The 15,000-nt window shown below is 40.8% G+C and overlaps 1 protein-coding gene across 3 annotated transcripts in view; it reads right to left on the bottom strand.

Annotated features, from left to right (window-relative positions):
* LOC137971975 (MAP kinase-activating death domain protein-like) overlaps positions 1–15,000 on the bottom strand; it is a 43,269-nt gene that overhangs the window by 929 nt on the left and 27,340 nt on the right. For all 3 annotated transcript variants that reach the window (XM_068818730.1, XM_068818731.1, XM_068818732.1), the window contains 9 exons: positions 13,742–13,958; positions 11,094–11,201; positions 10,472–10,636; positions 8,064–8,136; positions 5,824–5,855; positions 4,536–4,610; positions 4,338–4,407; positions 3,594–3,640; positions 1–3,344 (listed from right to left, as the gene is read on the bottom strand). The exon at positions 1–3,344 is cut by the window's left edge. In XM_068818730.1, the coding sequence (XP_068674831.1) occupies positions 3,267–3,344; positions 3,594–3,640; positions 4,338–4,407; positions 4,536–4,610; positions 5,824–5,855; positions 8,064–8,136; positions 10,472–10,636; positions 11,094–11,201; positions 13,742–13,958 (865 nt within the window). In that variant the 3' untranslated portion in view covers positions 1–3,266. The remainder of the gene's footprint in view (positions 3,345–3,593; positions 3,641–4,337; positions 4,408–4,535; positions 4,611–5,823; positions 5,856–8,063; positions 8,137–10,471; positions 10,637–11,093; positions 11,202–13,741; positions 13,959–15,000) is intronic.

Raw genomic sequence — 15,000 nt, forward strand, 5'->3', positions numbered from 1 at the left:
AGTTTTATCAATAAACAAAAATGCACCCATTTATTACAGATCCTGCATGGAGGTTTTAATAACAGTGATTTTTAAGTTACGGTAATTGACAATGCTTTACAACTGGGCATAAAATTTCAGTTACATTATTCACTATTTTAATTTAGTTCCGTATCTTTCATTTGCTACCGAGTTACCCCTACGTTGCAACTAACAGCATCAAACAGACACGAATATATAAATTAGCTTCGCCCAACGCGTTTAACTTTCACAAAATAAAAATCTTACATTACATCCAAGTTTAATTCACTGGAATTTCACTCCCACGTAAATAATTGCATTACTTAGAGGCGATATTTATTTATTTACTTATTTATTGTCAAATGCGAATGTTTGTTTTAAACATTTCCTACGAAAGAATATCTGTGAGCGCAGTGTCACCATGATTCGGCGGCGCTTATTTCCCTTTCGTAAACGGTCGTTGCCATTTCTCAGAACGGTCGTTTGCCATTTGAAACGGTCGATGCCTTTTTTTTAGCTCTGAATTACACTCATTAGGTCTAAGAACTCAAAAGGTTGCGGTTACTGGAAGTTGTGTCTCGCTGGTCATATGAGTTAGGGTTCGGGTTAGGGTTCTGTTTAAGGTGAGGGCTAAGAACCCGAGTTCGAGTCTTGAAATTTTCGGACTCTTTTTTTCCCACCAGTTTTTCTTTTATAAATCTTTTTTTTTCCTTTTTTGTCTTAATTTTTGTAAATATTTTTTCTTAGTTTGTTTCTTTTAATTTTCTTTGAAGTGAAGTGTGTAGTCGACCGTTATAAGTGGCATCGACCGTATCAAATGGCAACGACCGGTTTAAATGGCAACGACCGTTTACGAAAGGGAAATTTGCTTCAGCGGCAAGGCATTACCTAAATAACAAGATGCCATCAACCGATTTATTCATTCGCCTCCGAACAGCACCGATTCTGGAGATAAAATTTCAATGGATCCTGGGCAATTCAAAGGTCTGTGATTGTAAATAGTCACGAATTGTGCAAAAGCTCTATGCTACAAATTCATTAATAAATAAGATAATATTACCTGAAATTCTCACGGGATTCTGTTAAATTATTGATTGGCGATGAAGCTTCGCGTTTGCGGTCATTGGCAAACGACAGTTACCTGATCTCTCTCTCTCTTTCTCTTTCCAAAACTTGCACAATAACTGTGGCTCACGAGCAAGAAATGAAGACGTTTCGTCGAGTTTGGGCAAAAAACACATTTTCAGACTGCGCTTGCCGTTGGCCGAAACCTCGCAGCTTTAAAGAGAGATTTTGCATTCCGCGTTTACGTAAAATGGCGTACGACAGGCTGCTACTGCTTCCTCTAATTCTAACTTGTTCTTTTCTCTAGAGAAGTTACCTGAAATTTCCAGCTGCCAGGCAAGAAACGAACTAAACTCAGTTTAGAAGTTTTTTCGGCTCATTGGAGGGCAAAACGCCGTTAGACCGTACACGCGCAGCTAAATCTCTTCGACTCTCATCTCACTTATTACAGCGGCTACACCGTTCCTACAGGCCGAAGCTTCGAGTTCAAATTCAGTCAAACGAATAGGTGATTTTTGCCTATCTGGTCTGTTCTGATAAGTCTTGGGGCTTAGACCAACATATATGTCATGTAATTATAATAATAGCATATTCAAAGCCGGATGTTTTGGGGAATGTTTTGGGGAATATCACCGCAACCAACGCCCCCAAACAGAGTCAGCGGTTACCATAAATCGCTCACTATGTGAAAAAGGAAGACGTTCAAAATTAAAAAAAAGGTTCTCGCGTACGTTTTTTCGTCTTCCCTGGAATACTTGTGAAAAGGCCAGTGTTTCAAAGTAAGCTGATAGCAATTTCACAAATGGCAAACGTTTTCGGGACTTAAGAGAAAAGGGCCTCAGGACTCGTACCCGGATCTCGCTCTATCACCGCAATCTGACCGAGGAAGATCTGGGTACGACCTTCGAAAAGTTTTTTAGATACCAGTCCACGCGTAGGGAGGTCTTCATATAAGAGAAGACCTCGCCTTTATTTCGAGGCTTACTTTACAATACTCTACAACAAAATTGTCTTTACTTATCTCGATGTTTCAAAATCGACGAATTATTTCTCAAAGATATCATGATTAATCAGCAAACGGATTCTACTTTCCGAAAAATACCATTAAAACACGACGAGAAGGGAAAACCTCGTTGTCCTTGTTTAAACTGCATTACCTTGTTCGAATGATGAAGAACGGCTTTTACTTTATTATGATAGCTATCTTGGTTGACGAGTTATTCAAGATTTTGATTTATTATCCTTGTTGCTTCGAAGGCGCCAGACATACCGTTTTAAATCACCACTCCACTTATTCTTATTCCGGAATAGCGTCAATCGAAGTCCCCTAATTTGCATAAATCAAAATCTTGAATAACTCGACAACCAAGCGCGCTATCAAAATAAAGTAAAAAAAAATTGTGTCATATGCACTTTAAGCTCCTCGATTTGACACAAAAGCTGACGTACACACAGCACGTGCTAAAGGGGCTATGTCACGAATTTCAGCCAAATTCAGCGGCTCGAAACTGGCAACCAAATCAAGCGAAAAAAAAACTACTTATAACATTGAAGGAAGGTTTTGAATAAAACAGCAAATTAAAAAGGAGGCAGGGATGGACAAAATTGAAGAAGAATAAAATGGAAAGTGATTGGACTTTTTTAAAATTGTTCAGCTTAACAGTCAAAGTTGATTTTTGTTGTTTGTAACTTTAATTATGTATGCTCCATGCTCACGAAACTTTGGTTTGTGCTGTTTAAAAGTAATTTCTGAGCTAACGGTAATTTTTAAAGCGAGAAGGGGCGAGTAAATGGGAAAACTTCGCAAAATCAACTGCAATGCCGTGACAAAGCTCCTTAAATTCTAAAATGATCTAAAATTTGCACGTGTGCAAATTTACCCGACGCTTGATAGAGAGGCTTATCAGGCTCGTCGAATTTTACGGTATGTTTCAGGAAAATCGACGAAATACTTGTAGTAGTCCAAAGTTGGTTATAATTTAGAAAATGCAGTTTTATTGGAGGGAAATGTTTACTTAGAAATTGAAGGTTACCGACATATTCTTTCGCATTATGCCAATGCTCCGGTCTTCATTTTTCCCCAATCGTCGCTCGCTTGAGCCATGTCCTGGTGTTGCGCCGGTCCGTGACACTAGCGTGGGGATGGTCAGACGTCATTGATCGTCCAACTCTTGACAGACGAACTCCTTTACTGTGGTTTATCAACCCGTGCTGCTTGAATTCTTCGAGGCGGCCACGTACGAAAACAAACAAAGGACGGCGTAGCAGATCTGGTTGCACTATAAATATAAAGCCATTACGGTAACTTAACAGCTTACGTTCATTTCGTACCAAATTCATTCGAAGCTAACGTAGATCAAATCATTCAGACCGTGCTCCATTTCAAAAATTTCTAGTGTGATTTTGCTTTAAGATCAACGGGAGCTATAGATAATTTGGGTACGAAACAACCGAAGGGCCGGCCATCTTGACACGGGTGATAACACATTCCTAGGCAACGAACAAGGAAATCTGTATAAATCACTCACCTTTTGTGAACCAAATCTGTGCTGAATTGTTTCTTGTGTTGCAGGCACTATAACGAGACATGCAAAATGTCTGAGTTTGACGCGAACTCTAACCCCACCTTAGATCATGCATAATAGCCTAGCAAGCGTTTGAAACAAGAGTCAAGAAAGAACCAGCTTTCATTACTTTGTATGCGTTGAAGCGGTTTTGCAATCAAAAGTCGTAAAAGATAAACCGAAGTGATTACTCCGACTGCTCGGAACAGGCGCAAACACACTCATGAACCAATCACAATTCGTCTCGATTTGCTCAAGGCGCGAAAAACGCGCGCCTGGAAATCGCGACTGCATTTGGTTTTGCTTCTCATTGGTTGAAAAAGTGGCGCGACCTTTTTTTAGCCAATCACCAAGTCAACCACTCGCAGACGTGATACCCAAATGAAAACCGTTGACTCTTTGAGCCGACTCAGTCATGCATGTACCTATCTGTCCTTGTCACGGGATTTGAGATTGTTGGGTCAAAAACATGTTGTGAGATATCCAGTGTCCACACGTTTCAAGTTAACAGATACCCACAATACCAACAACAAAGTCTGCAACGGATGACTACCGGTAAGTTAAGAAGTGTCAAACGTTGCCACCGACTTCTAAGCACTGCCGATATGCACAAAAATCCTTACTTTCTAAACTCACACAACCATCCTGATTGCAGCACACTCAACAAAACAACTACTATGACGGCACAAGAATTTGCTCACTACTCACCAAATTCTTCCAAAAGAAACACCCCTCCTTGAGTCGAGCAATTCCTGATGTAGCACAAGTCGATGTGTACCTGAGAACAAAAAATGAATCTTTCTAAACTCGATGGGAGAAAGAAAGGGCTGAAAATTAAAGGAGACTCCATCAAGGCATTCTTCGTTCGTTTCAGCGACATCGCATCTAGGCGAAAGCGGGACTCACCCTTCTCGTGGCAAATTTCAAGCCAATTCCCTCGAGTGTCACCTGCAGACAACCGTCTTCATCGGTGCTAAGATCCTGGAATCAAATTCGTCGAAAGAACTGTTAGCATTTGACTTCATTTGCGTTAATTGTTAACAGTGTCCCCAATTAGTGCTTCAGCGCTGAACGACTAGACACTTAAATAAAAAGTTCATTTCCTTTCCTTCCCTTTAGGGAGGCTATCTACATCTACAATTACATGTTCCAGCACTCAGCAAAGTCTCTTTTTGACTTACGGCTGTTTCTGCTTTAGGTGGCCTCATACACCACAAGCCTTTTTAGAAACGTCACTGCCAATCCAGCCACTTCTGCTGGAGAGAACAGGACAGCCACAACACCGGGTGGGTTCTTTAACGTCCCACGGGGAACTTATGAACATTGAGGATATTTGTAAGACGGGGCCTACGGTTTATAGTCCTTATCCCAGAAGACTTGAACGTCTAAACATTTGCAAATGAAATTACAAAGGCAGCACTTTCTGTTCAGTGTTGAGCCAGCGACCTCCCGCAGGACAGCCCGATGCTCAACCAACTGAGCCACCGGTGCAATGGTATTAAGAGCAATAAACTCGAAATGAAATTCCGTCGCAGATAAACAATTCTAGCAAACAAAAATATGATTCGGAGCGCGAGAGACTGTAATCTACGTGTGATAAACTTGACACGCGTTCCCAAGAGACTTTTGATCTTCAAAACCACTGAAATTTGCTTTCCTTCAGCATAAAATTACAAGGTTAAGGCCTTTAATGAGCAAAATTCAAGCCTCGGTGTATATTTAATCGGGGATTAATGTTAACCGGCTTTTGAACAACTTGGCCCAGTGCTACTTTAATGTGCAAAATTCAAGCCTCAGTGTATATTTAATCGGGGATTAATGTTAACCGGCTTTTAAACAACTTGGCCCAGTGCTACCCATGTAAATTTATGCGCATCTTGTGCGTCATGAAATCGACTGAAATTGCGTGACTTGGCCCCTTCAATCAAAGCTATATTTCAGTTGCGCCAGTATTTTGAAAACCCCAGCTACTGGCTGATCCTCGGAGACCCAGGGGCAGTCAGTCGAGGCAGGACGAGAATCGGGACGAGAATCGGGACTGGCGTTAAGTTACTTGGGAACTTTACGCCAGTCCCGATTCTCGTCCCGCCTCGACTGACTGCCCCTGGGTCTCCGATTATGCTACTGGCAACGCGGCTTGAGTTTCATTAAAAGAGAACCACGAAATACACTGCTGAACTTCGAGCTAACTGACCTTAACTGGAAATTCTCCTCCAAGTTGGACTCCTACAACAATACAACAAAATCAGTACGTACATCCTGACGTGTCACTGCCAGTGACTGCTTAGGGACTTTAAGATCTACGACGGCGCCGTCGACGAAAACGTCGCGATTAGCCCATCTCGTTCGTGTCGTACAAGGCACGAGGTAGGTAGGTACGAGCGGTTTCAGAGTAACTATAGAGAATGAAAGGTTCACATTTGTGCGCTCGTGTTGTTGTCAAAACCTCAATTTTTGGTGATTTCACGTCGTTGTTGCGCAGAGTACTGCACGAATATTTGCTAAAATGCGTGCAGCACGATTATTTTTCCTCTTTTAACCAATGAATGATATTGTTTTGTGACGTTGCCGTTGACGACCGCGCTGTAGATCTTAAATTCCCTATGATATAGATTTCGCAATGCGTCCTCAGCAAACGGCAGGCTACGTTTTCTTATCAAAAGTTGAAAAGTTTATCCTAACTAGTCTCTCTCTTCAGAGAAGTCGCCTGATATCAACAGATAATAGGCCAGAAATGAGCTCAAATGAAACAAGTTTCTTTGATTTTTGGCAAGACTCAAATTTCAGCCAGACGTAAATCGTTCTTCAGCCGTTAGCCGTAAACGCAATTTGCAAAATTTCTCTGTCAAAAAAGGTTCGAGCAAATAAGCCAACAAATTTATGAATGACCAATAGCTTCACAGGCGAACAGCTGTCGCGCGCGACAAGACTGTGGGGGACATTGTGACACCGTGGTTAGAGCGTTGAATTTTAACGCAGGTTGCACCAGGTTCCAAATCACGCACTCACCACCGACTGAACCTCGTATTCCACCCAACGACGCTTTGTCTAAAGGTAACCACGTAGCCTTCCACGCAGGCCTTCTTAGGGCTTCTTCACGCCTTCCTCCCCAAAGAACGTCTACTGAAACGAAAAACCACTTCCGTTTAACGGTTGCTTGTCCACTATTTAAAGAAACCAATCAGCATTGACTAATTGTGTTGAGCATAGCCAATCACATGCTGCGAAGGAATACTAGTTTACCCAATACTGGAAAACGGACTCTGATTGGTCCTTAATCCACGAACTGAAGTGGTTTTTCGTTTCAGCAGACGTTAGTGGGGGAGGAACGCGTGACGAAGCACCAAGAACGTCTGCGTTGAGGGCTATTAACCATAATGTTTTACAATTTTTTGTTGTAAAGCGCATTCTTGCATTTTCACATACACATACATGACACACCTCATTATCACTATCGTTATCTCTATAGTTATCATTACAGTTATCATTTCGTGCGTTCTTCGTCTTTAATGACTAACTGGTTTCCCATTCTCGTCCACTGGATTACTTAGGTAACAGCCCTCCTCTCATTATCATCATAATAATTATAAGAACGTGCACCAAGACAAATCATGAGTGAATAGCGACTTTTCGATTGGCATGCGAGTACGACTTTGAGAGCGCGTTTTCTGTATTGAGCATGCGCATTAAGTTCAGATCGCGAAAATTGTATTTGGTGCGCGTGCCCAGAACTGAAAACTCGAGCTGCTGACCAAAGGGACCGCAGCGTCTGGGAACAAAAATGGCTCGAAGTCATGCTCGAACTGCAATCTGAAGGTGGCCAAGAATAGAGAGAAAACAATAAACAAAACATAGCACAAACTACATGGACGGAGATGACAACGCACTTTACACCTGCAGACGAATAAAAACACAAAAATCAGCCGACTCACGTACAATTACAAGTAATACGACACAAGAAGACACGATTTTCACGATTGCAAACATGTTTCGGACGAACATCACCCATCCTCATTTCGAATAACAGAAATAGTGGGTGCGATACAAATGTAGGACACAAAGCAACTACTAATTTATTAGTAACAGTGAATGTAAAGCAAATATTTAACACCACTAATTGGGCATAATTTATAAAGCTTCAGTTTTTTAAAGGAAGTATCGCGCTCAGTGATTGGCTTACATCACGCGCCATATTTTCATACAATTAGAGACAAAAATCGAACCAATCAAGAATTGCTCGCCTGCATTTTCCCGCGCTCAGCGCCGGATGCAGGCACAATATGAGCTTTGCCTTATGATTGGCTCATTTGATGTTTTGCGTCTGTTGTGATTGGCCAAAACAAATTACCCATCCAATGAAAAAGCAGCTCTCACAATTACGATAACCAATTACAGCAAGAAAACACGAGCGGGAAAGACGCTAACAATGTTTACCTGTTCCTTTGTCGCTGAGTCTGTCCGCTGCTCTTTGCAAACTTTCCTTGATGCAGAAATACAAAGCTTTGCACTATGTAAATAAAAATAATATTTTTTTTTTGTGTTGAAATGATCATCACAATAGAGTGAGTAACTTAAACGTTTAAAAAGGGAAAAATCTTAAACTGATCGGAACTACAAAGAATCAATGAAGCAACACTAAATAATATCTCTTGACACAAATGTGACATGCCGCCTTTTCTTCAGCTTTCAGATGACGAAAGCCCATTTATCGAAAATATTTCTTTATACGTTCCGGTTACTGCGATTTTGATAATTCTGCGGAATTTATCTTCAAGCGCCAACGCCCAAACTGAGTTGGGGCTTCCATCAATCAAACTTCCGACGCCAACCACAGATAACGAAATCAATCGATGCGTGATTTAACCCACCAATCAACATTTTTGTTTCCCACGGTACAAAGATCTTTCGAACTCGACGCCGATGAAAAACGATGGGAATCTGTACGAATCTTTTTACTGAACAATTTCCAAAAACACATCACAATGGTGTTCGAACTGTGAATTAAACAAAAACTCCCAATCTTACGTTCCGGAGTCGATCTTCCCTGCTATGTTCGGAAATTTGATTGATGGAAGCCAAAACGCAGTTTGGCGCTTAGCGATAAGGTAAGATTCCGAAGAATTACGAAAACCGCAGTCATTGATAAAAGTAGATTTCCAAGCTCACTTCGTCTTCTTTTCCAAAGAAAGAGTCACAGCTGCAAAGTCTTTCTTACAGATACAAGATTTCATTTTGTATTGAAAGAGATGTCACATGTGGTATCGGAAGGCCGTAGGTTCGACTCCTGCAGAGGAACCCTCGAATTTTTTCCCAGATATGTCCAGAAATGCTGCTAATTAGATGCACACGGATTTCAATATTTAAGTGCCCCTTGTTCTTCGCCCAACTTCAACATCACTCGTGTCTCAGAATACAGACAATTGACATACAATACAATACAATACAATACAAATTTATTTTAACAGCTTTAATATTTAGCTCTTATTAACCAAGCAGGAGGTCTGTATGGGAGAATCTTGACCGAGGTCTGTACACACGACCGAGGTCAAGATTCTCCCATACAGACTGACTAAGCTCGGTTAATAAGATTTTTATTATATGGCAAACAAGAACAATTTAATTCGTTTAATGTAACTGGTTTGTACTAACTGACATTTTGCTTGCGAACGGCGATGAGTGGCGATGAGCTGAACTTAATTCTGTCAAAGTTTGCTCGTCATCCTCTCTTTTGTCATTATGCTGTTTGGCACTTCCATAAATATTGGTAGACGAAAATACTCAATATTTTTGCATTTTAGTTTGCGTCTTTTCACCGTAAAACATTACCGGTCTAGATGCCGGTCTAGATGGGAAAATATAGACCGCGGTCAATATCGATTTCAGCCAATCAAATTCGTGAACTTGGTAGTTCCCAGTCCTCATGAAACAGAGCCATATAATAACATACAATACAATACAATACAAATTTTATTAGCAGTCCCCAAGAGCACTTTTCAGTACTAATACTACTAAGTACTGTAAGTTACATTAAAATTAAAATCAATTAAAATGCTGAATAAAAACTAGTAGAAAGGTAAGGTAAAAGGTCTGGCGGGAAATTACAAAATTGATACCTAAGAGGGTAAAATTATGTGACAAGATTGTGCTAAAATTAAAATAAATTAAAATGGTCAATAAAAACTAGTAGAAAGGTAAGATAAAAGGCATGCCGAGAAGTTACAAAACTGATACCTAAGAGGGTAAAATTGTGACAAGATTGTGCTATGAAGATAACAATTCAAGTCACAGAGTGTTTCCTAAATGCAGCTCCTCGTGTAAGGATAATCAGCAGCATTTATCGTAAGCTAAAATAATGCTAGCCTTTTAGCCCCTTTTACCCTTACCTTATTGTTGGAAATAAGTAGCAAATGCTTAGACTCAAAGGGACACTTTGTGTTAGTTGTCAAAATTGGACCTGCACCTAATTAATTGCATTGACGTTTCGAGAGTTGGCGCTTCTTTCATCCGCTCAAGACGAAGGGCTAACTCTCGAAACGTCAGCTTCCAAATTTCTTTGCAGTGGTCATGTCAGTTGATTAACCCAGTTTTCTATTTCACAAGGAGCACAAGACAAGGAGCGAACAACAGCCGCATATTCCTGTCACGGCGTGTTCACAGACCGATCTATTTTTAAATTGAATTTCCCGCGAAAGAGACTCCCACGGGAGCGCGATGACCGATCACGAGAAGCTAACTTGACGTCATAGCGTCACCGAACCAGAACTAAATCAAAGGATCGACGAGTTTCACAGGAAAGACTTTGCACTCGAATTTCAGTCGCCTATTCATAAAATATGACTGACCTTTTTAGTACAAAACTTGTTGAGAATTGTCTCCTCCTTTTGCCTGCACCATAGACACAGCACTTTCGTCTTAGGACAGTACGTGATATTGACGACTTTCTCATACCACCATCTCTCCACTATTGCGCCCACGCCAGTTCTCAGCAAAATGCAATCATCGCACACCTATGTATGATATCACACAGCCTTTGGTTAAATGAACTTCGACAGGCTAATTTATGGCGGGATGAATATCGTGCGATTTTACGCGGCGAAATTCGTATTTGCCGCCAGGTATCTTCTCTGGCATCTGATTGGTTCGTTTGAATGTCTGTCATTGTTTCTCTTTGAGAGAACAACCTTCTCTTAATCAACAACTGCATCATGTAAATCTAAAGCTATCCTTTTAATTCTCACATTGTCACGTTTTATGTACATTCCGTTGTTACTGGCATAATTAGCACTTTTTCCGTACTTATAAATTCAACTTAACGCTTTGTACATTAATAGACTGAAGATGACAGAAGTTTCTGTCGAAACATGTCTTGTAATTTCAAGAGTTTTGTCGTTTTCTTTAAATTTAAGAGCTTGTAAAATCATCGATACCGTGCTCAGCCTGACGTTGCTGACACCTCATACCCACCTCCATAAAAAACACATCACCATTCATCGAATCACCAGAATGAACGACAAAAGAATGTTTAAGCATCTGCCGGCTGCCAGCGGGCTTGAGATCAATGTCATTGCCATTCTGGGGAAACAAAGATTGTGAAAGGACACTCAAAATGATTTCTCCTGAAAGTGTGCAATTTTATCACCCTGCTAGCAGAACCTTTCTTAACTCGACGAGAAAGAAAAGACTCTGCAGAAATCGTGTCAAGTCTTTATTGAGTATCCGCTACCCGTTGCTTGGAGACAGTTTCAAACCCAGGCCAATTCTCGATCGCACTCCAAGACACCATGTTGATGTTCGCACTGAAGGCTCGATTTAACCTTCGCCTTGTCAAGAATATGCGCGCGTTGCCTAAACCGGTTTGACCGGAGTGACTAACCCGGAAACTTGGGCCTTTCTTTTTCGCCCTCTGGTGAGTTTTAGAGAGGCTCTGCTCGCAGCGTGCAATTTTATTTGAATTTAAAGTGGTACTATGATCAAAAAATCATTTCCTTTTTTTCTTCAGATTTAGAAAGCGTCTTCGCTTAACACCTAACTGGCAAAATTTTGAGCTTTGAGTTTTATCCAAAGGCTGTTTATTTTGAGTGTAAGTTTTGGATTTCATGGTCCTCCATTACTCACGTTCAAAACTGGCCGATTGGACCTCAGAGGGTTGGATCTAGAGAAAATGACGTCATTTACTCACTAAATATGAATGCTACATTATCATGCAAATACAATACACAAAGAATCTTAGTCCCGGGAGATTTGAATTGGGTACAACATTGAGTTAGCCGATTAGGTCTATTGCATTCTTAAACTAGTGAGTGTTTGACGTCATTTTCTCCTCGACCCAGCTCCCTGAAGATTTTAAAGTTAGTAATGGCGGACCAATAAATAAGAAAATTCCAGCTAAAATAAACAGGTGTCTTTTTAAAATCACAACTTAAAACTTGGGTGAGTTAGTGTTTCGTAAACATAGTTTTGAAATTCAAAGGAAAAACAAATTTTTTTTTTTGGTCGTAGTACCACTTTAATAAATCATTACAATACAATTGGCTAACATGGTGAGCTTCGTTTTGTTAGGTGAATCAAACATCAGGAAATTTAATGAACACCTTAGTCCGATTTCGCCTGGTGCACAAGTTACGGCATTACACCTCTGTACATCACTAGTTGCAACTTATGGCTCCTTCTTTTGTTCCGTTAAATTTACGGCCCGAATGGGAAAATAAACCGGAAAAGACGCGGGCCCACGAACTCAGTCAGCAACAAACTTGTACTTTCTGGCTCCGCAAAACAGAGACGCTACGCACTGACTGTGCACTAACGTACACACAAAACGAACAGTGAAACAAGTTCGGGGACAAAGAAGACACAGAAAGAATCAATTGAATTAAGCGCAAGGATAATTGTACCCAAATGAAGATTAGTCATGGAACAAAAGAAAAATGTTACGACATTGTTTACGAATCTTCCACCATAGTGTAAATACGGGGGAAATGACCAAAAAACGAATGGAGGAGATCAAGAAATACTAGCTCACAAGATAAAATAACAATTACCAAAGCTGCCAACCTCAAGGATCCCAAACTGGTGACATCCTGCCAGCAAAAGCTGGCTTATACAAGCCCACATATTCTATTGGCGCTTTGAGAATTTTCGCGTTTTGTTTATCTTTTTGTCTTTCTATGCGCACGTGTTCACTTTCCCTGTTAAAATTCAATTTAACCTGACGTGATTCTGATATTGTTCGTTGAGACTTCAGAAGAAGGGCATTTTCAAAAATATTTCTTGAAAGCTTGAGTTTCTATAGTGATACTGGTAAGTTTCTTTCATGTAGTTTGTCATTTAGAATGAAAGGAATAAATAGGTTCCATAAAAAGATCAAACCAAATGTAACTCTTTCCAAATTAATCGCTTGCTCTTTCAAAATTCAATGAAATCAGTATCATCTGATCTTTAGGCCCGTTTTAAACGTTGCATTTTACATGTGCCGAATCTAATGCAAATGAGAAAAACCTATTGTGCCATTGGGGAGCTTAGAAGTGGAGTGTCAAGAGGAGCAAAGTGGAGGTGCTTTGTTTTCCTTTACAAAGCTTTGCCATTGGTCATAAATCTCGCGATACCTTTTCGTCCAATCAGAAGAGTACAGACACACCTGCTGCACGTGTTTGCTTCGACTTTGATTGCAATCGTGACTGGCTAATCAGACAACTTGGAAGATGTCTTTAAAGAAAACTTAACGCTTAGTTGAAGCTTTTATCAACCAAAGGTCAAGTACAAGATGTTAAATAAATGGCTGTTTGATAGTCGAACTCATTAATGCCCATTACCGTGAATTTTAGCACTTTGAAGGATTTTTAAGTGACCTTGACAAGTATAAGATGGGCGAGTTCTCTTATCCTTAAGTGCACGAAGTCTCGATACGGTTCTGGGCGTAGAAAGCAAATCTGTGTGTTGGACATGAGGCGCAGTCTGAGACCTGGTGATATGCGGCTTCCACTGCCCAGACGGAGGGACAAGTAGCGTCCCCCTTAGGCCACAGGAAAACCAAAAACCAAATTATTGAAGGATTTTCAAGGGATACCGCCACCCCTGGGGCATTTTCTTAACATTTTACCATGTATTTCACTTACTAAACTTTGCAGGTTGTCAAGCAAGTCGTTAACTTGTTGGCTTTGCAGTAATCCAATGTGCGACTTTCCGAGCAAACGACGGACTTTCTTCTTCACTGCATCTTTTTCCACGTTCAACGCAAGCATAAATGCAACCAAGTTGTACAACATGGTGGCCAACAATCTGTCTTCATCCTCCTCTAAGCGTTTCCTTTCAGCAGGCCCTAGCGAGTTGTACCTAAACACAAACAAGCAAAATAGAGCTGTCTTTAATTGAATGTTCTGAACCAAGCAATCTCATATCATGAGACAAATAAGCGCCTCACGGATCGCTTACGTACAGAAACTCTTCTGGAGACAACTGGTTTCATGCACCCCAACAATTTCTGTTCCTTTAATCAAAAGTAGAACATTGAAACTTTATGGTCACATCAAGCGGAATAACAAACACTTATCAAAAATACGTCTCAAAGGAATGGTTGCTGGTAAAAGGAGGGGAAGCCCCAACGAAGAAAGTGGTGCGAAGACATCAATAAATGGTCCGATGTCGATTTCAACTCGAGCCATTCAAGACCGTGAATCTCAGCTGGAGAGAGTCCAGTCATGTGAGTGCACATTCTAGATCTGCTATGGGCGGAGATAGTGTTCTATGGTGAAACAAGTGTTACTTTGGTCAATCACAACAAAGACTGACATTTAAATGAGCCAATCACAGCTCAAATTTAATACAAGCAGCCGGCCCTAAGGGCGGGAAGATGTTCGATTGGCTGAAAGCGTACTGGAAAACGTACACTGGCTAAAAATGAAACGCACGATTTTTTAAACAATCACAAGTGATGTAAGGACAGGCCAAAGCAAAGGTGAAATGCCGGGTTCATCATAAAAGCTGGATTGTGGTGTAGAGATGCGTGCGTTTCAATGCGTATTAAGGTGGAGAGCTTGATATGCAGATCTGATGTGCTGTATTGTTGGCTACAAGCTGTTTTCCTTCCCCAAGGGTCGAGTTGATCGATTCTGAGTTAATGTTATGATATCCACATGCCTAGGAAGCAACCACCACGTTTATCCAACCCAAGATTACTATCCACGAGAACAATGTCAATGTCTCTCATTGGCTTATCACATAAAGAAGATTTTGCCCAAAAGCTAATAGAACTCTTGGCCTTATCAAACGAGTCTCACCTGTATATAACGGCCACCCACGGGACTCGAGGAACTGGCCGCTTAATACAGGATCACTAAAAATACTCACCTGGCGTGGTCTAATGTCAATTTTAAAG

Source organism: Montipora foliosa, chromosome 9 (genome assembly GCF_036669935.1).
Source record: "Montipora foliosa isolate CH-2021 chromosome 9, ASM3666993v2, whole genome shotgun sequence".
Taxonomy (NCBI): domain Eukaryota; kingdom Metazoa; phylum Cnidaria; class Anthozoa; order Scleractinia; family Acroporidae; genus Montipora; species Montipora foliosa.